The 26473-nt window shown below is 52.0% G+C and overlaps 1 protein-coding gene across 6 annotated transcripts; it reads left to right on the plus strand.

Annotated features, from left to right (window-relative positions):
- The first annotated feature begins 984 nt into the window (after positions 1 to 984).
- Positions 985 to 25784, plus strand: GNG8 (G protein subunit gamma 8). Of its 6 annotated transcripts, XM_043992963.1 has the most exons (5): positions 1627 to 1669; positions 8531 to 8627; positions 8780 to 8929; positions 23177 to 23299; positions 25635 to 25784. In XM_043992963.1, exons 3-5 carry the CDS (start codon positions 8786 to 8788, stop codon positions 25761 to 25763), a joined length of 396 nt encoding a protein of 131 aa, XP_043848898.1. In that variant the 5' UTR covers positions 1627 to 1669; positions 8531 to 8627; positions 8780 to 8785; the 3' UTR covers positions 25764 to 25784. The 6 variants fall into 6 exon arrangements, with proteins under 6 accessions (XP_043848895.1, XP_043848897.1, XP_043848896.1 ...); XM_043992962.1 differs by lacking the exon at positions 8531 to 8627 and having other exon boundaries at positions 1261 to 1669; XM_043992961.1 differs by lacking the exons at positions 23177 to 23299; positions 25635 to 25784 and adding an exon at positions 11199 to 15419 and having other exon boundaries at positions 1261 to 1669.
- The last annotated feature ends 689 nt before the right edge of the window (positions 25785 to 26473 follow it).

Consider the following 26473-nt stretch of genomic DNA (forward strand, 5'->3'; position numbering starts at 1 on the left):
AAACATGAAGCACCTACTGTGTGTATGTGGAGGTGGTGTAAAGAACCCGCCTTGGGGATCCTCTGTCTGGACACGTGCCAGTTGTAGGACCCTGGGCGCTATCCAAGCCTGGTGCAGATGTTTGTTGGGAGAGTGAATTTTCTCACCAGGGAGTTCCTAGGCGATATCCCCTACCCCGAGGATAAATAGACAAATCAGGCCCTGCCTTAAAGAACTTACGTTCTCTGTGACTCCTGACCCTGCCTCAAGTCCCTTCTAAGTCTCCGGGGAAGCATCCTTAGTCCCTTCAGAAGATGCTCCCGTGGTCCTCAGACTACAACCTTTCCACCATGCACTGCCGTCCTTTGGCTCCTGGCTCCATCCTGTTCATAATCAGAGACTGGCCCAAAATGGAAAGCATCGCGCCTGGAGCCAGATTGCAAATGCTGCTGGAGGCTAGAGGAATCACAGAAGTCTTCCCGGAGGAGGTAGAGCTTTGCCGCACAGGTAGGATGGGGTGGGGGGCGGGGGCGGAGACAAATAGAGGGTTTGGGGCGGGGAGGAGGAGGAGAAGGATAAAGGAGGAACCGCCTTCCTTTTCCTAAGCGTCACCCGATTGGGTGAGAGAAGAAGAGAAAAGGAGCTCAGCCCTCTCTTTTACCCCGCCCAACTTTCTCTAATTATAATATTCAAGTTCCCTGAGACCAGCCTATCGGGGCCCGCCCACAATGGGGGCGGATCCAAGAGAGTCGCCCCGCCTTGTCCTCAGACAGACGAATCAGCGGGCGCCGTGGAACGAGGGATCTTGCGCAGCAAATCGTAGCAAAGAAAAGGGAGCCCAAGGGGTGGGACTGTACGGTTGAAGGACCGGGCAGCGTGGCGAATCCGGGAGGGCCGAATGGCGCGGGATGGGCAGCGTGTAACCGGGCAGGGAGGAGGAGGCGGGCTTATGCAGACATAGAAAATCTCACCAATGGCTGGCAGCCCCTAAGGGCCGGGGTTGGGGGAGATGTGGAGGGCGTGGCTATCCCGCTAATCAGGGTTCCGAACCCCGAGGCCCACCAATGTTCCACGACCGCGGGTCTGGGGTACGGGAGGCGTGGTCTATGCATATCTTCACTGCTTAGACGCCGAAGGCCCACTAAAGGCCCTGCCGCTGGGGGAGTCGAGGGGCGTGGCTCCACGACTAGCCGCCAATGGGCAGCCCGCTGTTAGCGCTGAGGGGGCGGGGCGATGCAGATCAGCCTTGGCTCGGCGGCCCAATGGGCTGCGTCTTATGCAGATGAGACGGTGACAGCCGGGCCGGACCGGCGGGCGGGCGCGCGGCCGGCGGGGCGCTGGGGGCCCCCAGGGAAGCCGGGAGCGGGGGCCGAGGCCCGGCGTAGGGGACGACGCGGCCATGATCCGGGCCTTCTCGTTCCCCGTGAGCCCGGAGCGGGGCCGGCTGCGAGGCTGGCTGGAGGGCAGCCTGGCCGGCCTCTGCGAGCTGCACTGGCTGCGGGAGCGCCAGGAGTTCCGCGTGCGCCAGGCGCTCCGGCTCGGCCAGCCGCTGGCCACGGGTGCGGGGCCCGGAGGGGCGGCCGACGATGGCCGAGACCAGGAGGACGAGGCCCTGGGCGACGACGACTGCGAGGAGGACGACGACGAGGCGGCGGCGCGCCGGGCCGCGGCCGCGCTGGAGGAGCAGCTGGTGAGTGCGGAGAGGGCGCTTGGAGATCCCCCCGCGGGGTCCGGCCCCTCCCAGCCCCCCTCCCTCGTGTCCTTCTCTCCGTCCTCCCCCCTCGGTGGGCCTCGGCGACATCCCACCTTCCCGGCCAGACCCTCGGACCCAGGCATCCCCCGGCGGATCTCGTGCCCTCCGAGCCCTCCCCGCGGGGATCGCGGCCCCCCAGTTCACACTCCTGGGTGGACCTCCCACCTCTCCTTGTGCATCTCGGCCCGTTCCCTCTCCCTTGGCCTCGGATCCGTTAGAAGGGACTGGAAGGGGGGGTGGTGGGAGGGAGAGAGGCTGGACCTCCCCCTCCATCGCCAAGTCATCTCTATCTCTCCCCATCATTGGGGAGCTGAGGTTGGGGGTTCTCTCTCCGCTCTGGCAGGGCTGGGAGGGGGCTCAGCGTTTAGAACTGTCAGGGGTACTTGAGGCACCTCCCCCATCCCCAGGTCTCATTTGGGGCTCTGCGTCTCCACTCTCTTTCTTAAGCTCCCCCCCGCTAGAGGACTTAGAGATCTCACTGTAGGAGAGGGCCAGAACCCCGGGGGTCACCTGGAGCCTGTAAGCACCCGTGGAGGGTGCTTGGGGCCCTCCTCCCTACCTCTCCCGACTTTAGCTTAGTCTAAGGGCTCCCAGACCTGGGCCAGGGGGATGAGCTTGACAAGGGACGCGAAGGTCAACTGGGGAGGGGGGCGGGGCATTGTCTCTCCTTCGCGGTCCCTCGGGCTCCCCTTTCTTGGTCTTTCTGTGTATCACTTGGTTTCACCTTTTAAAATGCGTTCCTTTTTGACCATCCAGATCTCTCTCCTTCCAGTCCTGCCCCCCCTCCCCACCCCCAATCCCATGTCATTACCTCTAGGCCCTAATTTCCCTGACCTGATGCTCTCTGGTCGGAATCTCCTCCGGTTCAGCCCAGCCCTGGCCTTTGCTTAGGGGAGAAAATGCAAGCCCCTAATTTTTTAGGGGGGAAGAGGTGGGCTTTAACCCGTGAAGGGGGATGGGGGAGAACAGGCCTAGGGCTTTGCAGACCTCCTTCACCTCCCCCCCCCCCTTCCCGCTTCCCCCCGGGAGGGCCTGGCCACATTCCTCTCTCCAAGCAGAAACAGCTGTGGGAGGCCCCGCCTCTCCTGGCCTCCGCCTCGGCCCTTCTCCAGGAGGAGAGAACCACTGGGATGGGGATAGGGGTGGGAAAAGGGAGCGGGTGGAGAGGAGAGGGCCTTATGCGGTGGTGGGGGGGAGGCTAGTACCCAAGCCAGCCGTGAACTTGCGCAGGGGGAGTGGGTTGGGAGACCCCGGTGGCCGAGGAAGGTGGGGGAGGGGTAGATGATTCTCCACATCCCCACGTCTCTATCTCTGTCTCTGTGGCTCCCTCTCGTTATGTCTCCTTCCCTCCCCATCCCCATGTTTCTCTGGCTCTCCCTTGTGCCTCCCAATATCCGGCAGGGAGAGAGCGGGGAGGGGGGTGGGGGGGAGAAGGCTTTCTCACCGCGGGTGGGCGCAGGGAGGGCTGGGCGCCCCGGGGAGTCTCAGAGGAGAAGGTTCTTTCACCCGCTCGGGGTCAGGAAGCCTGAGGGGGGTCGGGGAGGTGGGAGAGGCCGCCCCAGTCAGAGCTGTCTCCAGGCAGAGCAGAAGGGGGGCGGGGGGAGGGGAGGAGGAGGAGGGAGGGAGAGACAGAATGGGCTGGAGGAGGAAGGCTAAATATACTCTCTGAGGGGAGGGTGAGGAGGGGATAGTAGGGGAAACCCATCTTCCAGCCTAAGCCCCGTATTCACAATGTACCCTCATGAGGAGCTGGACTTTCCTGGCCCTGCAGCAGGAAGGACCAAAGTTAGTCTTAGACGGACTTTCTTTTGGGGATGAGGGGCCACCGGGGCAACTCTAGAAGATTAGTTCAGTGTATGGTGGTAGGGGGTGGCATCAGTCTATTTTTGAATCTCTACTCCATTTGAATCTTACTCTGTGTAACCTTGGGCCTCGGTTTCCCTCTCTGTAAAACGAAGGGGGTGGACTAAATGAACTGGAAGCTCTAAGTGTTATGAAATCCTGGGTCTCTCAACAGTGCTCTCTGGCATCTGGCCCTGAAGTAGTTGAAGGGAGGGTTGGGGAGGAGAGGTGGGGAGAGTCTCCTCCAGGGCCCCCTTCTCTCTGCCCTAAATAGGGAAGGAACTGACTCTTCTGGTGAAGCCCTGCCCCTTGCCCCTCCTCTCCTCCCAACTCCTGGACCAGGGAGGCCAATCTCCCCTTCTTCCTGCCTTCCACCCCCAACACCCAGACAGGAAGCTTTTGTCTGAGGGTCAGGAATCATAGTGGAGAGTTCAGGGACTGGCAATGCTCATACCTGGCTTCTAATCTGGACTTTGGATATAGATCAGAAGCATGATCTTCTCCCACTCTGGGCCTCAGCATCCCCAACTGTAAAAGGAGGGCATTGGAGAAAGTTATCTTTGAGCTGCACTTTAGCTTTTTAATTTATTGTTCAATGAACAAGCATATATTTTATTTCTCTTATCCACCCTCAATTTAAAAGGAAGAAAAGAAAAACCCTTATAACAAATATAAGATCAAGAAGAAAAAACTCCCACATTGTTTATGTCCAAAAATATATCTTATTCTACATCTTGAATCTGTCATCTCTCTGTCAGGAAGTAAGTAGGCTAGACCACTATCTATCCTTGTCATCCTAGTTGGTCATTGCCTTGGTCAGAGATCTGAAGTCTTTCAAAGGCTTGGTATTGTATAAATTCTCCTTATAGCTCTAATCACATCACTCAGCATCAGTTCAGATAAATCTTCCCAGATTTCTTTGAATCCATCTCTTTTGTTCTTTCTTATGTCAGTTTATTAAAAACCTACCATGTGGGGCAGCTAGGTGGCACAGTGGATAAAGCACCAGACCTGGATTCAGGAGAACCTGAGTTCAAATCCAGCCTCAGACACTTAACACTTACTAGCTGTGTGATCCTGGGCAAGTCACTTAACCCCAATTGCCTCACCAAAACAAAAAACAAAAAACCTACCATGTGCTAAACTCTGTCAAAGAAAGCCAAAAGACACTCCTGCCCTTCAGGATCTTGCAGTCTGATTTGCAAATGATGGCATAGTAGTATTCTATTACATTCATAGAGCATACTTTTCTCAGCCATTCCCCAGGAGACGGACACCCCACCTAGTTTCAGTTCTTCTCTGTCACAAAAAGCTGCTATTGTTTTCCTACCTTTTATTTATTTTATTTCTACCTTTTATTTATTCATTTATGTCTTTCAATTTTGTCTGGCATTTGTGATAGGTCTTAAAATAATTAAAGCTTTGAGTATAAGGACCTAGATTTTAAGTTTCTATGCATGTAAACATCCGCTATTATTAGATTCTAAGTGAAGGATTTAATGAGTGTAAAGGTCTACAAATGTTGAACTACCTCCCCAAACTCTGGCTTTAGATGGACCAGGTTCAATCATGGGGAACTATGGGGGGAAAATCCCTTATTGGTTCGCTTTACCCCACCCGGTTCCCTCTAGGGAATCTCAAAATATAATTCCTAATATAGCTTTGGTCTGGGTTTCCACAGCAGTAGGTAAAAGCTCCCCACTCCCACAAAGGCAATAAAGGATGGCCTTCGCCCCCCCCCCCAACAGAAAACATAGAAAAGATTTGTAGTAGTGTCTAAACAATGGGCCATTCTCCTTTGGTGAGTTCTATACAGTTCCCCAGACAAATGGTACCATGGTTTGGATTCCCATCAGAAAGAAAACAAAACTGGGTCTTCTTCCCAGGAATCCACTCTCCCCTGGACAACTCAGTGAGTGTAATTCTGCCTAAGGGTCACCTTCAAGGCCCCCAGTCTTATTTTATTATCCTAAGGGGTTGAACTTTCCTAAAAAGGAATAGATCCTTGGTTTAGCTAGACAGGCAAACTTTGAACATTCCACTGAGTTCTGCGTTCACTCTCAAGATCCATGCTGGTACCCAGCATTACCCTTACCTCTCTCTGCAAGAAAGAAACTTGCCCCTTTCCACTGAATCTGTGCTAGCTGAATAACTCACCAAAATAGCTTAGGAAAAAGTCTTCTCTCCCTGTGTTGTGTTTTTACTCCCTTTCATCTCTCTGTTCCTCTAGCTGTGTATATGTGTGGGGGGACACCATCCTTTTCTCCCCAATGGGCTGGTAGTACTTAGGTCCAACAGGGGAAGGGCTTCATTAGAAACCTGGATGAAGAACAGAAGAGATAGACTGAAAGACAGAGAGGTATTGAGGGAAGGTAGGTTGGGGCTTTCCCATCTTTAGAAGTGTGGGTCCCGGAGTTCTTCAAGCAGTCAAGGAGATCCCCATTGCTCTGTCCAGGAATCTAGGGTCAGGAACTCCCTTCTTGGATCTTGCGGGTGATAGTACCTGCACTTTCCATGTGCTTCCATCTCAAGGCAGCCACAGACAATGACACCAACAGCTAGCATCTATGTGGTACCTACAGTGTACCAAGCACTTGCAAATATGATCTCATTTGAACCTCCCAACAACCCTGGGAGGTGGGTGCTATTATTATCCCCCTTTTACAGATGAGGAAACCGAGGCAGGCAGAGGTGAAGTGAGTTGCCCAGGGTCACACAGCCAGTAAATGTCTGAGGCTGGATTTGAATTCAGGTCTTCCTGACTCCAGGCCCAGGGGTCAATCTACTGCAATGCTCAGCTGCCTCCCTGGAAATCCCTCTTATCTTGTTGACTTTCTGGTCAGCTAGGGTCTCTCAGGATTTTACAGATTAAAAAGCCATCTTTGCCACTGACCCCCCTCTCCATTTTCCTTGACCCAGCACACTAACTCTCCGCTGATCAGTTCTTCTTCAGGGCCTGAGCCTCAGTCACTCATCCTCAGTGGACCTGCATCATAACCCAAGCTTTATCCCCTGTGCCCCTATAAATCCAGCCCTTCTCCCCCTCCAAGACTATATCTGTGCCCCCCAAAGACTGAGTACAGATGATGGCACTTGCCTGATTGACTTCTGCCTCCCTTCTGCATCCAGCATACCTGCGGAAGTCCTACTGGTTCTTAAAAGCCAAGGTAAAGTTCCCTCCCACGAAGCCTTTCAGGTCCCCTGGACCACCCCTCATTCACTTACATCATATTTCCTAGTGCTGCTGTCAGTGACTGATATTGACAAGATGCTTTGGGGCTGGCAAAGAAATTCACCAACACCTTAGTGGATTTGGCTGTAGCCCTTTACTAGATTGGGGCCAGAGCCTTAGAACAGGAAGAGACACTAAGGTCAATAGGGCCAACTTCCTCATTTTTTACAAAGGGGGTAAACTGAGGCCAGTGGAGGGAAAGCAACTGGATCATACTGCCCTCATTTAAGGAACTGAAGCTCAGAGTGGTTGAGGGATTCACTATAAGTTACATGGTTAGTAACCAGCAGAACCAAGATTTGAACTCAGACTCTTTACTCCTAATCCAGTGAGTGCCCTTTCTCCTTCACAGTTATACAAGCTTTGTACCTTCCCCAAGCCACCGTAGCCTCTTAAAAAGGAGTTGTTGATTGAGTTGATTTGAAAATTCCTATTTAAATCCAGAGGGAAGATGAGGGTTGGAAAGAGTCATTGTTTCCCAAAGCAAATGAGAGAAAGCTCATTCTTTTTTCTATCTTTCACTTCACCTCCAGGAACAGATTAAGAAAGATGGGGAGGGGCAGCTAGGTGGCGCAGTGACTAGAACACCAGCCCTGTATTCAGGAGGACCTGAGTTCAAATTCAGCTTCAGACACTTGACACTTACTAGCTTTGTGACCTTGGGCAAGTTACTTAACCCCAATTGCCTCACAAAAAAAGAAAGAAAGAAAGAAAGAAAGAAAGAAAGAAAGAAAGAAAGAAAGAAAGAAAGAAAGAAAGAAAGAAAGAAAGAAAGAAAGAGAAAGAAGGGGCTTATGCATGCCCTCCAGTGTCTTGATATGGCCAGGTTGTGAACTCCTGGTGTAAAAACTCTTCCCACCAAGATTTCAAACTGGTCTAGCACAGAGAAGTATAGAGATTTGCCCAAGGTCACACAAACCAGTATGTACCAGAAAAGGGACTCAGATTCTTCCTGGCTCAGGCCTGCCTCTACTGAGTCAATTCAATCAGCATTCATTAAGCACTTACCGGGTGCCGGACACTGTCCAGGGTGCTGAGAACACAAAGACAAAACTAAACGTCTCTGCCCTCAAGGGGCTTACATTCTTCTAGCCAGAAACACCATGTAAATAGATAAACAAATACAAAATGAAAACACAGTGATTTATTTGGGGGTGTGTGTGTGGGGGGGATCATTAGCAACTTTGAGAACATGAGTGGAGCCTTTAAGGGAGCTTAGGATTCTGAGAGGCAGAGGTGAGTAGGAAGAGCATTCTAGACCGACAGAGAGAAACCCTTCCCAGAATCATAGAAATGGGAGTCGAGGGGTCCTGTACTGAGGTACAGCAAGTAGAGGGCACAACGTGATGGGAATAATGGATAATCAGCCTGGAAACAGCCCAGAGCAAGATGCGGAAGTACTGCCAACAGGGGCATTGGTATTTTACCCCAGATGCCAAAGGGAGCCACTTACTCTTCTTGAGCAGGGGATCAACATGGTCAGTGTAGGCAAAGGTGCTTTCTGCTTTGAATTGCTCCTTCAGCATAAGCTTCCAAGTTCTGAAGATTGTATAAGGTTCTAAACTTAGCTCCCCAAAGGAGTCTCTTGTCCCTTTTCCTTTTCTCTTCCTCAGCTGTAGTCTTGTTTATTCCTGGTGCTCTTTGCAAAAGTGAAGTTGTGTCTGCATGAGTGTCTTTCCCTGGGTCCTTCCCCTTCCCTTCCCCTCACCCCATTGTTGTTCCAGGAGGCCCTGCCTGGGTTGATGTGGGAACTGGGTCAACATCTGGGAGAGCTGAGCTTGGATGCTGAAGGCCTGGAGGAAGATGTTGGGCTGAGCTCAGGTGAGAGGAAACCCAGCAACCTCAATCTAAAGCCCCTCAACTCTCAAAGTTGAGGCCCCAACCCACCTTCCCTCTGTCTCTCACCCCTCTCTCCCCCGCCTCCCCCATCCCTCTTTCTGTCCTTCAGTCTCTCCCTTCTGTGCCCCATCCAGGTTTCTATGAAGGCCCTTCCCCTACTGGTCCAGACTCCCCTCCTTCAACATTTGGAGCTGACAGTGGCTTCTCTGGCTCTGGTTCCTACAGCCGCCTGGGCCCCTCTGAGCCCCGGGGAGTGTTTGCCAGCGAGAGGCCCAAGTCTCTGGGTAAGAAGGGTGGGAAAGGGACACTAGAATAAGTAGGGGGTGGGAGGAAGGGGCCCAGGAAGTCAGGCCACTGAGTCATGGAAGTCCAGAACTGGGAGGGAACTTTGCTGAGGGTATCTGGAGGAAATGTGTGTGGTGTGTATATGTGTGTATGGCGTGTATGTGCGTGATGTGTTTGTGTGTATGTGGTTTGTGTGGTATGTATGTGTGGTACATGTATATATAGTGTGTGTATGTGTATATGGCATGTGTTTATATGGCATGTGTATGTGTGATGTGGTGGTATGTATGTATGTAGGAGGAGAGGTGAGGACAGGTAAGGAGGGAGAACAAAGGGAGAAAGGGAATCAGGACCAGGTTTGTCCACAGGGCTGGAGGGAGGGATCGGTGTAGGGTGAATAACTGGATATGAGGTCATGGTTTTTATTCCATGCCCCTAACTTGCTGTGTGACCTTGGGTAAGTCCTTCTCCCTGGGGCTTCAGTTGCCCAATCTACAAAACGAAGGGCTTATTCTAGAACTAAGGCCCCTCAGAACTCTTACATTCTGCCTGGAAGCAAGAGGATGGGCAGGGAATTGGAGAAAATCAGTGGAAAGAGGACCATACACATAGATCTGGAAGGGACAGCAGATAACAGCAGCAACAATTTGGTGGTTGGCATTTGATCACAGCTGGGGGCAAGTGCTATTGCTAATCTCTTTTTTACAGGGGGACCTGAGACCTAGAGAGATGTTAAGTGATTTGCCCACACTGCTAGTAAATGTCTGAGGCAGGATTGTGATTTTTCCAAGTCTCCCTAACTCCAAAGACAACTCTCTAGCCACTCTACCACCTAGAGGCCATCTTGTCTCAACTCCTCATTTTTACAGATGAGGCAACTGAGGTCCAGGGAGACTGACTGACTTCCCCCAGGTCACAGATAATGTCACAGGGGAGATTTGAACCCAAGTCCTCAGGAACAGGGCCTGGTCCTGTGATTTCACTAGTGTCCTACAGAACTCTCAGGTGAACCACCTTGACTGCCCTTACTGTTTTAGGCAGTTGTCCAGAGCCCTGGGAGCTTAAATGTTCAGAGGCAGGCCTCAAACCTTAGTCTTTGCGGTTGTTAGGCTAGGAGCTATGCTGCTGTCTCTCAATTCTATTTGTTGTTCAGTCTTATTGACTCTATGACCCCATGGATTATACATAGCACACCATTACTGGCCATAGGGTTTTCTTGGCACAGATAATGGAATGATTTGCAAACAGGGTTAAGTGACTTGCTTAGGGGTTACACAGCTAGGGAGTGTCTGAGACCAGATTTGAATTCAGGTCTTCCTGACTCCAGGCCCAGCCCACTGAGCCACCCATCCTCTTCCCAATTCTGCTCTCCTATTCGTAAATAGGAGAAAGAGCAAAGAGAACTTTGGAGAATTGTCTACAGTGGCCACCCCACCTGGAAAGGGAACCGTTCCCATTATTGACTAGTTGGGCCTCCTAGTTGTCTTTTTTTTTTTTTTTTGGTGAAGCAATGGGGGTTAAGTGACTTGCCCAGGGTCACACAGCTAGTAAGTGTGAAGTGTCTGAGGTCAGATTTGAACTCAGGTCTTCCTGAATCCAGGGCCAGTGCTCTATCACTGCTCAACCTAGCTGCCCCCTAGTTAAATCTTTATGGAAAAGCTTCTTAAATAAACTGTGGGTCTCCACCCCATATGGCATCTTGTAATTGAATGTGGGGGTCGTGAAAAATTTGGCCATGTAAAAGGTTATGTATATCTATTTTATATAGCCATATACCCGTGTTCGTGTAAAAATTTATCAGGTCCAAAGGGGTCGAGAATGAAAAAAATTTAAGAAGCCCTGGGTCTATGAGCAGCTGCAGTGCAGAGGAGGGTATTCTGAATAGGAGTTAGACCCCTGGGCATGCTGGGAGTTCTGGCTCTGCCCCTGAATCTGTGTGGACCATCCCCTGGACTTCGGGGTGCCTCAGTTTCCTCACCTGAAAAATAAAGAGACCAGATGCTATCTTAGACCTTTTCCGAAGCTAAATTTCATGGTTGGTTTCCTGTCAGTAAAATAATTGAGCTGGACTAGATGGTCTCTTACTATCCTTTCTTCCAACTCGGATTTTATGGGTTCACTTGAAGGGAGGAGGGAAGGCGCGGTTGGGGGGGAAAAGGGGAGGGAATGGGGTGATGAAAGAGATAAGAGATAGGGGGAAGGGCAGTGTCTTTGGATGAAAGGAGGAGACTCTGTCCCCATCCCTTCTCGTCTCTTGTCTCCCCGCAGGAGAGGCGGGCCCCAGCTCCCAGGAGGCCCCGGTGGGAGGCCGGGCAGCCGTGCCTCGCTCTTTCTCCGCTCCCTACCCTACAGCCCCTCAGGAGGCCGGGCCCGGGGGCGTGACCTCCTTCCTATCGCCCAGCCCGCTCCATGCAGTGGCCCTGCAGAGCCCCCGCCTGCGCGGCCACCTCTATCCGGACTCATCCATCGCTGGGCCCCCGGACGGCACCGCCCCGGGCCGCCACCTGGAGAGCTATATCTCGGGCCTTCTGCGGCGCCGGAGGCGACTCCGTGGGCGGCCAGGGCCAGGCCAGCCCCGCACCAGTCCCGGCCCCGGGCCAACTGAGCCGCCGGCCGCCCTACGACGACAGAATAGCGCGCGGCAGCGGCCCGAGGAGCCGGCGCACCCCGGAGTGGGCGGTTCTCCCGGGCCTGGGGGCTGGCCGCCCTGGGACTCCAGCCCACCCCCAGCCGAGCCAGCGCCCACAGTGGGTTCCTCGCCCCCCAGCCCGGGAGAGGGCCGGCTGGTTAAGGCCCAGTACATCCCCGCGGCGCACGGAGGAGTCCGCGGGCCTCCGGTGGCCCGCTCAGCTCGCCGCAAGGGCCCTCCGCCTCCCCCGCTCACACGGGGCCGAAGTGTGGAGCTGTCGCCTCCGAGGGAGCGGCCCCGGCCGGGAGGCACCAGGAAAGGCAGGTTCCCCGACGGGGCGGCCCGACGGGGCTCCCCGCGGGGCAAGAAGGCCGCCCGCTCGCAGTCAGAAAACAGCCTTCTGAACCGGCCAGGCGCTGGTCCGGGAGAACCCAAGTATCATACCGTGGAGAGGGAGGAGCCGCGACCGGCCCGGCCCCGTCGGACCCCAGCAGGCGCAGCCCCCACCTCCTCGCGCCGCTGGCGCTCCACCGCCGAGATCAGCGGTGAAGAGGCCGAGGGAGGGCGACGGGTCAAGGCTGCGCCTCGAGGGGGAGGGGGCCGGGCTGTCGGAGGAGTCCCGGGGCCCTCGCCAGTCCCTCCGCGCCGCCTCCTCTACGGCTGCGCCGGCAGCGACTCGGAATGTTCGGCCGGCCGCGGCGGGGTCGTCGGACGCCGGGGTCCCCCCTTGGGAAGCAGCGGCGGCGGCGGCTACGGGCCAGCCTACGGCGAGAGCGAGTCGAGCGCCAGCGACGGCGAGTCCCTCGCCTTCAGTTCAGCCTCCAGCGATTCGGAGGGCAGCGGCGGCGGCCTGGTGTGGCCCCAGCAGCTGGCGGCGGCGTCGGCAGCGGCCGGGCCTGGAGGAGGCCCTGGGGGAGCCCAGGGGAAGGTCTTCGTCAAGATCAAGGCCTCCCACGCGCTCAAGAAGAAGATATTACGGTTCCGCTCAGGATCACTGAAGGTCATGACCACAGTGTGAGCTCGTAGGGCGGAGCGCGGAGGCCATTTGCCCAGCCCTTCTTTGGCTGACTAGACTGGCAGCCAAGAACGCCAGAGTTCGCCCATTGATTCGAGGTGTGGACTTGGGCGAACTCGGGGCCTCAGTTTCCCTGGCTGTCGAATGGACTCAGTGAAGTAGGTGGAGTGGTGTAAAGAAATTTGGAATGAGGAGATCTGGGTTCAAATCCCGCCTCTGCCACTCACTAGTTGAGTGACCTTGAGCAAGATCCTTCCCCTCTTGAGGCCTTAGTCGCTTCCTCTGAAAAATGAGGTGGTTGGACTTCCAATTTCTAAGGTCCCTGCCAGCTCTGAAATTCTTAGAGGCGTAAGAGCCTCTAAGGAGTCCCTGCCCTCTACTGAAGGGGTCTCTATTTTCCTATCCCTTTCTGGCCAAGGAAATCCCCCCCTAAGTTCCTTCTTTATTGGGTGTTCTCCCTCTCCCACCTCCTTTGGCCCGTTTACAATCCATTCAGTTGGGCCACGTTTCCATTCCCTTCCCAAACCCTACCCACCGAGACCATATATATATATGGCCAGCAGATGATGTGGGAATCCTTTCCAAACCTCTGGCGGGCTATACTGTGGACCACTGGGGGGTCCTGGTAGAATCCTGTAGGGCCAAGCCTCTGTGATCTTTTCTGATCGCTCTGTTTATAATCCAACTTGGGGGCTGAAAAGTAGTTGAGGGACCGCTGTCCCTGGTGCTTCCTAGGCCTTTCTTGGTGACCTCGAGTGAGAAGTGAAATGGAGGAACAAGTAGATTTCCAGGAATAGAGGACAGGGAAGGGGGCCAGAGGGGGACCAATCCCTAATTAGTTTTTTTTAATTGCTGTATTTATTATAATGACGGCGACTCCCCAGGCGAGTGAGTGTGGGAAGGTGGAAGATGGTGATCTTCTCCTGTACCCCACCCTTGCCCCACGGGAGCCAGACCCTATCTGTTTCTATATTCTCTTTGTAAATAAATTCACAGTGTTATCCCGGTGGTGGCTTCCTCTGGCCCTGGTCCTGACCTGGTGGTGGTGTAGAGATGGCAGCCTTGGCTTACTCTCTTCCAATCCAATCCAATAAGTATTTTTTAAAAAAATGCGTTTTCCAAGGCGCAATGGATAGAGAGTCAGTCTCAGAGTCAGAAAGACTTACGTTCTAATTTCGTTTCTGACTCATACAAGCTGTGTGACCCTGGACAAGTCACTTCACTTCTCAATGCTTTTGGCAACTCCTTAAGACTATAGGCCGCAGAACTGTGGTTGATCTCTGTTGGTGGAGGGAATTCCCTGCACCAGTGAAATCAATGGGTGTAGGAATCATCCTATGCCCTTTCAGACAAGCATCTGCTCGTCCACTTCTAGGTAGAGAGAATTCTTTCTAGGTCCTGGGATGCTGAGAAGTGCAGATCTCGCCCAGGCTCTTGAAGATACGAGGTGTTGGAAGTAGTTATTTAACCGAGGTGGTCCTTACTTCTCGCTACCCCTTAGCCTCGCTGCCTCATGTCCTGAGTATGCAAAGATGAGATGAGCAATCCCTGCACTCTAGGTACTCCCATTCTGTTGGAGGAAAACAGAGCCGATAAATGTGACGGTTTGAGGAAGAGGGATCACATCGATAACTAAAGACACCAAGAAGAGCTTCCAAGCTCGCTGCAGAAGCAGCCCCAGTGCGCCAGCAGGGAGCAATAGTTCCTGAGCAGGGGGAGTCATCTGGTCAGACTTGTCCCTAGGAAGCTAAGGATTCCAGGAGGCAAAGGTGAGGAGAGCGCATTCAATTCGAGGCAACTATCCTTTATTAAGTGCCTATTTAGTGCCCTGCCCTGGACCAGGCTGGGGACCCAGAGATAGGAAGCTTAGCTTGTACTGGGCAGAAATCCTCAGGCAGAGTATCCAGATAAGTAAAGACACAGATCAAATGACCTTCCAAGTGAGGGTAGGGACCGAGATTTCATTGCTTTAGATAACTCCCACGTGAGGGCATTCTTTCTATCATCTGGGGTCTACACCTTCTCTGCAAATGATCATTTTAGAGAGTTCCCTAGGGCACGAATAATTTCAATGGTTTGTCCAGGATGACACAGCCAAGGAAGTATCAAAGGTAGGACTTGAACCAGGGTCTTCCTGGCTCAGAGACCAGCTTTCTATTTTCATTCTGACTGGTCAGCTGCCTCTCATACAAAATACAAAGTAATTTGGGTGGGGGAGCACAAATAATTGGGGGAAATCAGGAAAGGCCTTTTGGAGGGGGGTACTTTACATAAGCCTCATTTTCTCTGTCTCTAAAAGAAAAGGGACGAGATGGGTCTCTCAGGGTGCTTCCCAACCCTGGATTTGATTATTCTGTATGTCTCTGGCATCCCCAGTGTTCCTTTCAGCTCCAGGGCTTGTGGTCCATCTTATCCTATGACCACTTATTGAGGGTACCCTGTGCCCTATGCGGGTGGGCACAGTAGCTGCCTTTGCCAATCGGTCAATCCACAAACTTTGCTTGCTCTCCTATGAGGTTCCAAGGCACTGTGATAGACACTAGGAGACCAAGAAGCCTTCCCCGTGACTACGATGCTCTCCTTTCTCACCCCCGTCTCCCAGAAGTCCTGGTTTCCTTTAAGACTCGACTGAAGAGGTCTTTCCCAAGTTTCCCCTTCTTTCCTCCTCCCCTCCCCCCAGCTGCTAGTGGCCCTCTCCTACGGCCTTGTAAATATCTGGTATATATTTATTTATGTACAACTTTGTCTCCCCTGAAAGAATGAAAGCCCCTTGAGGGCAGGGACTGTTCTCATTTCTGTCTTTGTATGCCCAGCGCCTAGCACAGAGCCTGGCCCATAATAAAGAGCAGGCACAGAATAAAAGCTTGTGGACAGCTTGCCTTCAGGGAGCTTACGCTCTATCCGCACCGGGGAAGGCACCTGTCTGCGTAGGAGCCCAACACCCCATCTCCGGGATGGCGCTTGGGCTGAGCCTTGACGGAAGCGAGGGACTTCTAGGAGGTGGAGGGAAGGTGGAGGAGCGGCTCGGATGGCTCCATCGGGGGAGAGGATGGAGAAGACCACGCTGGCAGAGTGCGGGGGGAGGTCCGGGAGAAATTCAGCTCCTTACAGACCGTCTCATCTCGCTCGGGTTTCTAGGTTTCTCTCCCTGCCCCCCACCTGGCGCTGGGGGATGGGGAACAGGGCTAGGCCGTCCTCTCTCCGATACTCAGCCTCCCATCCCCTGCCTTATGAGAAACAGATGTTGGGGCCGGCCGGGAAGCCGGGAGTCAGCCCCCACCCTGCGCCCGCGCACAGACGCTGCTTTCTTCTGCAGGAGGGGGTGGGGGAAGACTGCTGCCCCCATCCCCCTCACAATGTAAGAGCCCCAAAGGTGCACCAGAGGCTGGGGAGGGAGAGGGAGGAAGCAGCCAGAGGAGAGACCCCTCCTCCCCCTCCTCAGGCCTGTGGAAGGAGACCCTTCCCTTCCCCTCTCAATTCGGCCCCCCAGGGTCCTGGCGCCGACTACTCTTTTAGAACGAGCTGTAGCTGGGGGGCCCTGGTCCCTCCTGGCAGCTCCAGCCGCCCCTGATGTGTTCCAGATGTTGGACTTGCTGCCCCTTTCCCCTCCAATGCCTGCACCTTCTACTCTCTCTGTTCTCTGCCCCCCTCCTCCCTCCCAGCCTTGGAACTTCTGGGGTTGGGGGGACGCCAAGCTTCTCTCCTCCCTCCATAAAACACACACACACACACACACACACACACACACAACCAAGCCAGGGACTCAGAAACCCCCTCCGGAGCAGGCAGAAGGAAGCCCCCCCCCCTTCTTCTCTGCCCTCCCCACTTCATAGCCGGCCTGGCGCCGGCTGACTCAGCCCCTATAAATAAACACTGAATTTGGGTGAGCTGAGAACTCTCGCCCCCTTCTCTCTGCATCCCTCCCACCCCTAATTTTGGGCCCTGCCCCCCGTGTGCCTCCCCCTTCTCTAGACCCGTCCCCCAGATGGTCCCACCTTCCATTGTCGCCACCTCTCCAGGGCATCCCCCTGATTGGTCGAGGTTCTTCCAGGCCTTCGGGGAATCTCCTCCTCCCAGATGTCTCTGCCCCAGCGCCCCTCCTTGATTGGTCTCTGCTCTAAGCCCTTGTCTTCCCCCGGGCCCATGGGGATATGGACCAGTTTCCTTCCCTGGGGGGGGGCACAAGATCATTTGGAGGCCTAGCTCTGCACCTGCCTTGGAGACTGGGGGAATTACTTGGAGGTGGGGCATGCGGGGAGCGAAGTGAGACAAAGAGAGACACAACGACACCCAGATGCGTATAGATAGAATTGGAAGGGACCTTCGTCCAACCTTCGCATTTTTCAGATGAGCAAACTGAGGCCCAGAAAGGTGAAGGTGATTTGTCCTTTAAATGCAGGTCTTTTCACTGCAAAGCCAGTGAAACACGCGCTGTCTGGAAATACAACGGAAACTGAATCTTTTGGGCCGAAAGGCGGCTCAGAGGTCATCGAAGGCAGCTCGGACTTGAGCACGAAGCCACACAACAATAGTGACAAGTGTTAAGTCTTTTCTTCTCTAGAGAAGGAGGTCTCGCTACCTCCTGAGGCAATCTATTCATCTTCTAGGCTGGGCATCTAATAGAAAGCAAGTTTCCCCTTACGTCAAGTCTTAATCTGTCTCCCTGTAGCTTCCATATATTGAAGCTGCTTTTACCCTGTGGGGCCAAGCCCAATAAAGCAAATCCCGCTGCTTCCGCATGACAGCCTGCGCTCCACAGTCTCAAGTTCGCTATGATGTCCTCCGCGGCTCTTCACTTTTCCAGGCTAAACGCCCTCAGATCCTCTCGTGGCATCATCTCGATGCCCTGATCACCCTCGTCTGGATTATTTCCAGTTTGTCATATAGACTTAGACAGAGAGAGACTGAGACTCAGAGGCACAGAGAGACAGCAAAATAGGATAAGAGCCAAGCACAGGCCTCAGGACCCAAGAAAGGGAGTGTGGGAGGAAGGGAAAGAGCCCGAGAAAGCAACACTAAGGCAGAGAAGAAGCCACTGGCAGGATGCCCACACAGAAAGGGGAAAATTAACACTGAAAGGACGATCTATTTCCATTCATTTAAATCCCAACATTGACACCTTCCTAGCTGCAGGCACTGTGCTAAGCACCAAGAATACAAAGACAAAGATTAATTCTTACCCTCAAAGAGCTTGTATTCTACTGAGAGAAAGGCAACATACACACGATAGCAGCTGGTTGAGATGGGATAGAATGGCTTCCCATAAGCCCCTGAACTGGGTTTAGAGGGAAAGCAAGAATCCGAGGCAACAGGAGGTGAGGAGGGAGAACATTTCCTGTCGGAGGAGAATGCAACAGAAATATGACTGGCGATGCATGTTAGGCATCAGCCTCTGTCTGCTTCAGTTTCCTCAACTGTAAAGTGGGGATAATAGCATCTACTTCTTAGGGTTGTTGTGAGGATCAAATGAGATAAGATTTAGAAATCGCTTAAAATAGTACCTGACACATAGTAGGTGCTTAATAAATGCTTATTTCCTTCCCTTGGGGCAGCCAGGTAGAACAGTGGATAAAGCACTGGCTCTCAAGTTGGGAGGACCTGAGTTCAAATTTCACCTCAGACACTTATTAACTGTGTGATCCTGGTCAAGTCACTTAACCCAATTGTCTTAACCATCTGGGTCCATCTCCAGTCATCCTGATATATGTCTTGCTACTGGACCCAGATGGCTCTGGAGGAGAGAGTGAGGTTGAGGACCTTGCTCAGCCCTCCCTCACTTAAATCCAATTCACTGTAAATTATGACATCACCCTGATGTCATGGCCCTCTTCGAGAATGAAGGACCAACACATTTTCTTCTCTTCCTCCTCTCCCTCCTTCTCATAATAGCTAGCATCTATCTAGCATGGCAAGGCTTGTAAACATTTTACAAATGTTGTTTCAACTTATCCTTAGCCCTAGGAGTGGGGTACTTTTATTTTTTGGTTTTTTTTTGTGTGTGTTTTTTTTTAGTGAGGCAATTGGGGTTAAGTGACTTGCCCAGGGTCACACAGCTAGTAAGTGTTAAGTGTCTGAGACTGGATTTGAACTCAGGTACTCCTGAATCCAGGGCCGGTGCTCTATCCACTGCGCCACCTAGCTGCCCTAGTGGGGTACTTTTATTAACCGCATTTTACAGATCATGAAAGTGAGGCAAAGATTAAGTGACTTGCCCAGGGTCACACAGGTAGAGGGTATGTGAGGCAGGATTTTAATGTCAGGTCTCCTAGCACTCTGTCCACTGTGCCACCTAGCTATTGCCTCTGTTCATTAGGGAACAGCTAGAACATACAAGTCTGGGGTTAGGGAAGGAAACAAGCATTTATTAAGCACCTACTATGTGTCAGGCATGGTGCTGAGTGCTCTACTAATATTCTTATTTGATCCTCATAACTGGGAGGGAAGTGCTATTATTATCCCCATTCAACAACTGAGGAAACATTGGAAGCAGGCAGAATTTAAATCACACAGGTAGAAGACCTGTGAGGCAAGATTAGACCTCCATTTAGTTCCAGCCCTCTACCCACTGTGCCATCTAACTGCTTCTATTGCTTCTGTTCTTTAGGAAACAGTTGAAACATAATCATGAATAGGAGTAATGTGAAATAAATAAACAAGTCAGCCCCAGCCTGGTTAGAAAGGGCCTTAAATAGGTAGCTGATAATGCAGCAAATAGAGCACTGGACCTGAGTTCAAATCTGCCCTCAGACACTTACTGGCTGTGTGACCCTGGGCAAGTCACTTAACCCCAATTGCCTCCAAAAAGAAAAATAGGGCCTCAAATGATCAGCTCAGGAGTCCCTATTTAATTGTAGAATTAATAGGGAGCTACTACAGATTTTTTGAGCAGGGAAGTGACACAGTGAGACTTGTGTTTTAGGGAGATTATTTCCACATCCACAAATAGGTTGAAGAGGAGAAAGACTGGAAGTTCATTAAACAGTCCAGGAAAGGATGAGGGGGAGCCTGAACTGGTTTGGCAGTAATGAGGAAAGGGGACATATATAAGAAACACTAGGGGGCAGCGCAGTGGATAAAGCACCAGCCCAGGATTCAGGAGGACCTGAGTTCAAATCCAGCTCAGACACTTTGCACTTACTAGCAGTGTGACCCTGGGCAAGTCACTTAACCCTTATTGCACCCCCCCCAAAAAAAGAGACACTGGCCAGCTGAAATGGATAGGGATTATCAACTGATTGGACATAGAAGGTGAGAGAAAGTTCAAGATGATTCCTAGGTTACTAATCTGGATGATTGGGAGAATGAGGGGACCCTAAACAGAAACAGGGAAGTTTGGACAAAGGAAGGATGAGTTTAGGGGGGAAGATAATGAGTTCTATTTTGGACATGTAGAGCTGCATAACAGCAGCTGGGGATGTAGCTCAGGAGAGAGATGAGGGCTGGCTATGTAGTGTCATAGATGACATCATTCTGATTACTTAAACACTTGAGAGCTGGTGAGATCTCCAAGGAATAGAGTGCAGACGGAGAAGAAAATTGGGTCCTGAATGGAGACTTCTCTTTCTGAAAAAGGGGAGATCGGGAGTGGACAGGAGACAGAAAGTTGTGATGAATAGGGGGACGGGGGAGTGGCTGCCAACTCTCCCTGAGTGCTTGGGATTTCTATAACTCTGTTCCTGACCTGTGGCCTTGGGCTAGTCTCTGGGACTCTTACCATAGGTATAGCTGTTGGGGTTGAAGTTCAGTGATCTAAGCTACCTTTCTGCTTTAATATTCTGGGATTGTGTGGATTGACCCATCAGTGCTCACTAGTACAAACATCCCCCACACTCACACACATAGGAGGGGGTATAGGGCTCAACTCTCTAATCCTCCCTCTCCCCTGAGCTCTTAGGGCATTGAGTTTCCATATGCCCCAGAATGGTCCCTAAAGAAGGGGCTTTGAGATTCTCAGAGACTGGCCTCCTAGGGATTTAGGAAGGCTCCTTTTTGCTCTTTTGTCACCCCCATGTGGCTAATTCAAGCATTACAGCCTGGGCTCCTGAGGCTCAAGGGTCATTCCAAGGGAGAGAGGGACTCAGAATGGTCTGTTCCAGGATGGGGAGGGGGGCAGGGTTTCTTTATCTACTAATGACAACATGGCCCTGGGACTCTGGCTTTGAGAGCCTCTGTGTGTGTGTGTGTGTGTGTGTGTAAGAGAGAGACAGACAGAGACAGAGACAGAGAGAGATTTTGAATGTGTTTCGAACATTGGGTGTGACGCTGCTTTTAACTGTGTTCCACAATGTTTGCCACTAATTGAGCATGGGGTGCGCATGTTGCTGTGTGTAGGGCTCTCTGTGCGCCTGTAGCTGTTCAGTTGTGTCTCTGTAACTGTATGGGAAATGTTGGGTGTTTATTATAGAATGTGTGACCATGCACATCTGATGGGGTGTGTGTGTGTGTGTGTGTGTGTGTGTGTATGAGAGAGACAGACAGAGAGACAGAGACAGACACAGAGAGAGAGAGAGGTGGTATGTCTCTGTGACTGTAACTTAGGGAGTGTGAGTGTGTGTGCACGCGCAAGCGTGTGCACGCTGAAGTGTGCGTGTGTGAGATCAGGCCTTGAAAAGGCCCTAGGGACAGGGAGCAGGGGAGGGTGTGAAGGATCTGAGGAGAGGGGGGCAGGGGCGGGGCTGCCCCCAGGGTGCTCTGGCAGCTGCTCCCTCCAGCCTCAGCCTCAGACATTGAGGCAGAGAAGGAGCAACAGGTAAGAGCCTCTTCCTGCCCCCTTCGCCTTCATTTGCCTTTCTTCTGTCCCTGCATCTCTGGGTCCCCAACCAACCATCTGTCCCTCCATCCCTCCATCCCTCCATCCCTCCATCCTCCTATCGCTACCCCTTCATTTCTCACCTGACCCTCATCTCCTTGGCTCTCTACCCCCTTTCTTCTCCATCCAACTGTTCTCTGTTATTGTTCTCAATCCCTCTGGTCCCCATCTTTCTGTCCCCCTCCTTCTGTCCCTCTGTCTTTCTCTCCCAGGAATGGGAGCTCAAGATTTGTGTGTGCTGGGGGCTGGGAGCTTGGATGTCTAGACCCTGCTGTCCCTTAGTGCTGGCTAATGAGTCAGTGACTTGGAGCTGGGGGCTAGGGAAGAGTGGGGGGGCCTCCTGGTGAGGAGAAGAGGGGGCAGCTGGTGCTTAGCTCTTAATTAGCCCCTCTTCCCAGGCCCCCCTCCTTTCCCACCAGGACCTTAATTCTCTTTTGCTCTAGAGCTGGTGCTAATTGGCATGGGGAGTCCTCCCCCTTCCTTTCCACCTTCCCCCCCCCACCTTGGCCCTGACACTCAACAAGACATGGCTATAGTCCATCCCCCACCTCTCTCAACTCTAGGGGAATGATAGGAAATAGACAACCAGGGTGGGGGGGGCAACAGAGAGCACCCCGCCATCTGTTCTGCCATCCATGTTCCCAATCTCCATTTCCCTTCCTCTGCACCCTGTTCTTCATTCTTGGCTCCCCCATTCCTCTGTCCTTCACCACTGTTTGCTTCTTTCTCCATACCATTCCCTCTCTGTATCCTTCTTTCTCTTGCTCCTTCTCTCTATCACTCTATTCCCTCATCTTCCCCTTTTCTTCCATGCCTGTCTTTCATCTCTCACTCCTCTGTCCCTTCATCTCTCTTTCTACATCTCTCTGGTTCTTCCTATTTTCCTCCCCCTGTCCTTTCATTGAGTTTCTAGTTTCTTTCATCCTTTATTCCTTTTTTGCATCCTTTTCTTCTTTATCCCTATCATCCTGCCCCCTGTCCCTCCATCCCTCTATCCCTCTGTCCCCATCCCTGATTCCTTCCACTCTTGCCCCTCCACTCTCTGTCTCTCCATCCTTCTCTCCCATGCTTATTTTTCTCACTTTGGTTCCCCATTTCTGTTTCCCTCCACCCCTTCTACTCCTATCCTGCACTCTGTCCCTCATCATTACCTTCCAACTATATGCCCCAACCCCTCTTGCCATTCATGTTTTTCCCAATTCCTGTTCCTCATTTCTCATTCCGGATACTCCATCTCTTGGTCCTTCGTTCTTCTCTTACATCCCTATGTCCCTTTATTGCTTTGCCTGTCCATGTCTGTTTTCTCTCACTCCTCCAATTTCTCTCTATCCTTCTATTACCCACCCCAGTTTCTCTACATTCCTTTCTTCCTCAACCCTGTTTTTGACTGTTCCACAATGCTTCTCTTCTAATGCTCTGTCCCTCAGTCTCCTCCTGTCCATTTCCCTAAATTCTCCCTCATCCCTGTTTCTCCCTTCCTGACCCTTCGTCCTTGTGCCTCGTCCATCTGCCCCTCCATGCCTGTTTTCTTTAATCGCTAACTTCCACCCCCTTTTTCATTCTTTATTCCTGACCCTTTACTCCTGCGCCTTGTTCCTATGGCCCCTCATGACTATTTTCTTTCATTTTTGTCTCTTTTCTCTATTTCCCATTCCTGTTTCTCTCCATTCCTGTTCCCTGTTTTTATCCTCCATTCCTCTATTGTTTGTTCCAATCTCCCTCCATTTCCCTGACCCCCCCTTCCAATTCCTCTCAGCCCTCTGTTCCCTATCTCTTTGTCCCTCTGTCCCCAGGGCATCTGTAGGTGCATTAACCCTTTCCTCACCACAACAATGTCCAACAACATGGCCAAGATTGCTGAGGCCCGAAAGACAGTGGAGCAGCTGAAGTTGGAGGTCAACATTGAACGCATGAAGGTATGCACAAATGAGGGAGTGGAGGCTAAGGAAATGAGGGACAAAGAGATTCACTCCTCAGACATGGGATCTGCATTGTCCAGTGGGGCCAGAGAAAAGAGGAGAGGGAAAAACACTTGGTGTCTGGTATAGTAAATACTGTGCTGGACTTGAAGTCGGGAGAATTTATTTGAAACTTGCCTTAGACACTTATTCCTCCTGTGGTTATTGGTAAGTTTTTATCTCTCAGAGTCTTAGTTTCCAAATCTGGAAATGGGGATAATAACAATATTTGTGCTATCTGCCTTGCAGGGTTGGAGAGAAAAGTGCTTTGTAAGTCTAAAAATATCTAATCTCATTCAATTCTTGTGAAAACAAAATGACATGAAATGAGGTAGATGAAAGTATAACTTCATGCATTCTGATGGCCTAGGCAACTTTGAAAGAGGTCTCCAGTGGAGTGCCCTAGGGATCTTTACCTGGCCTTGTAATGTTGAATATTTTTTATTAATTACTTGGATAAAGGCATAGGAGGCATCTTTATAAAACCTGGAGGTAATACAAAATTGGGAGGGAAAGCGGACCCCAGATGAAAAAGACAGGATTCCCAAAGAATTTAAAATCCACTAATGACCCCAGGTTTTTTTTCAGACAAACTACTATCTAACCATCTTGGATTGATAAAACCGATTTTTTGAACTTAAGTATAAAACTTTATCATTCTTGAATTAGACCTAGGTCCTGGTTAGTGTCAATAATGAATTCCCTGAAGTGGCTCATTATTTGAATTTGCATAGCATATTTCCATTGGTCTGAAACCAGTTAAAATATTTTACATAATTCTGTCTTCAAATAGTATGAATTCAAACATATTCAGCCCCTTCAGGAGATCTGTTATTTTCACCCACTGTGACCTGGCTGCCTATCTTATTAGATTCAATCCAGTGTGGTTTAATGGTTAGAGAGCTGGCCTCAGAGCCCTGATCATAGGGGCATAGATTTAAGACCTGCGTGGGACCTTAGCTGTCATTGGATACCACCCCCTCACTTTTTAAATGAAGAAACTGAGGCATACAGCAGGGAAGTGACTTGTTCAGGGTCACGTAGCTTGTAAGGGTTTGATGGATTTGAACTCGGGTCTTCCTGATTCCAATCTGGGTTCCCACCCTGTCTCTGGCATATCCTAGCCATATGAGCCAGGGCCAGGCACATAACCTCTCAGTGCCTCCGAGCAGCTCTCTGAGGCTAAAAGTTGGAGAACAGTGATGATCTATATTGGAGAAGAGAAGGGTGAGTGGCATAATAATTGTATTTGAATACTTACAAGTGGAAGAGAGATTAGACCCATTTTATTTGTACTCAAAGGGCAAGACTAAGCAGTAAATAAGAAAATCTAAGCTTCATGTCAAAAGACTTCTGTGGGTGGTAGTGTGTTCTCCCTCCTTGGAAGTCTTCAAGCAAGGGGTGGATAGCCATTTGTAGGGTGGGTTGTATTGGGGGATCCCCTTTATGAGCATATATTTAACCAGCTGAGGTCCCTTCCAATTTGGAAATTCTTTGATATAAACCTGAGTTCTTACAAGTGGTAGTAGGGGCACTAGATGGAGGGACCAAGGTTGGAGCTGAGCGTCTGGTTCTTGAACTCTGATGTTGGATAAGACCCTTCTCCTTTATGAGCCTCAGTTCTCTCATTTGCAAAATGGGTGGGTTGGTGTGGTAAGCATGGTGCTGAGTGGGGGCAGGGGCAGGGGCAGGGATGACCTGGGTTTGACTCCTGGACCCTTCTCTTACTCCCTAATGTTATCTGGGGTTGAAACCCTTTGAATCTCAGTGTTCTGATCTGGAAAGTGAAGGGGCTTGGCTTGAGGTCCCCATTCAGCTTCAGATCTTTGATTCCACATAGCTTGAGACCACCTTTCTCCAGCCCTAAATCTTGTGATCACGTGACAAAACAGCTGTAGGTCCAGGCAGCAGGACTGAGAAGAGACTGCTGCAGTTTTGGGGTCGGTCAGCCCGTACAGCTGCTGGGAGGAAGGAAGAGTGAGATTCCGGGCTTGGCCAGGGGGTGACGCTATGGCTATGGGACTGGGCTGGGAGCCTAGACCCGAGGCCCCGCCCAGGGGGCGTCCCTGACAAGCGGCAGGATGAGGGTGCATTCCCAAGCTCGGCCACGCGGAGGAAAGTCTGGAAAAGAGGCTGCGATTTCAGCTATGGCCACATGGTGGTGCTGCTCACCGGCGACCACGGAGAGATACTCGATGTAGTTCCACACTCGACCAGAAGGTGTCACTTAAGTGGTCTCTGCTCGGATGGGTGGTGGCTAGCGATGCGCTTAACCCTTTCCCTTCCGCCTTAGGTATCCAAAGCTGGGGCCGAACTGCTGGCTTTCTGCGAGGCGCATGTGAAGGAGGACCCACTGGTGACCCCGGTGCCCGCCGCTGAGAACCCCTTCCGCGAGAAACGACTTTTCTGCGTCCTGCTCTGAATCCCCCTAGTTCCCTAAAAAAACCACAGAAATAAAACGAATGGCTTCTGCATCTCCTGACCTTGTAGGGGCAACTGAGGCACGGGCAGGAGGGGGCGGTTGGGACAGGAGCTTTGGATTTATCGGAATCCCGTGTCCTTCCCCCGGGACAGTGGGAGTGATAGAGGGATAGGGTGGGGATGATGAGAAAAGGATCACTCATCCTCCCCCCCCCCCCCCGTCCCTTCTCTTCTCCATCAGCCCCTGCATCTGGCCGTTCGTGGGCAGTCCCCATCCACTCCCCACTCCTTCTGAACCACTCCCTGAGGCCATCCCCCGTTTTCTTCGCGCTTGGTCCCCTCTTTTCTCCATATTTGACTATAGCCCATAGCCCATAGCCCGTTCTGACCAAAAGCGAATCCTACGTATTAACTGCCGCATCTGGGTGGGCGACGTACTCCCACTTGTCCCCTAGGGTGCCCTAACAGAGCTTCTGTATTGCCCTCCAGCTGGGCCCTCTTATGACTGCTTTTGGCGGGAGGGGCAGCTGCCAAGACTGAGACACCCCATCCCCAATTCTTGTGTCTAAGAGGCAAGGAGCCTCTGGGCCAGTGGGCGCATTGAGGGGAGCGCTGGCGGGGGCTGGGGGGAGGTGAGCAATGGAGGCTCAGGCTGGGACCACGGGAGGGGCGGGATCGGAGGGAGCCCACACTCCTCCATCCCAAAGGTGT

The sequence above is a fragment of the Dromiciops gliroides genome, chromosome 3, assembly GCF_019393635.1.
Source record: "Dromiciops gliroides isolate mDroGli1 chromosome 3, mDroGli1.pri, whole genome shotgun sequence".
Classification (NCBI taxonomy): Eukaryota; Metazoa; Chordata; class Mammalia; order Microbiotheria; family Microbiotheriidae; genus Dromiciops; species Dromiciops gliroides.

Excerpts from the sequence above, each read along its gene's own strand:
- GNG8 (XM_043992960.1), top strand. The coding sequence starts at position 1,213 with ATGCAGATCAGCCTTGGCTCGGCGGCCCAATGGGCTGCGTCTTATGCA. Across the intron at positions 1,670-8,779 it reads CCGCGCTGGAGGAGCAGCTG|GTTTCTATGAAGGCCCTTCC; the intron begins GTGAGTGCGGAG and ends TGCCCCATCCAG. Across the intron at positions 8,930-11,198 it reads CGAGAGGCCCAAGTCTCTGG|GAGAGGCGGGCCCCAGCTCC; the intron begins GTAAGAAGGGTG and ends GTCTCCCCGCAG.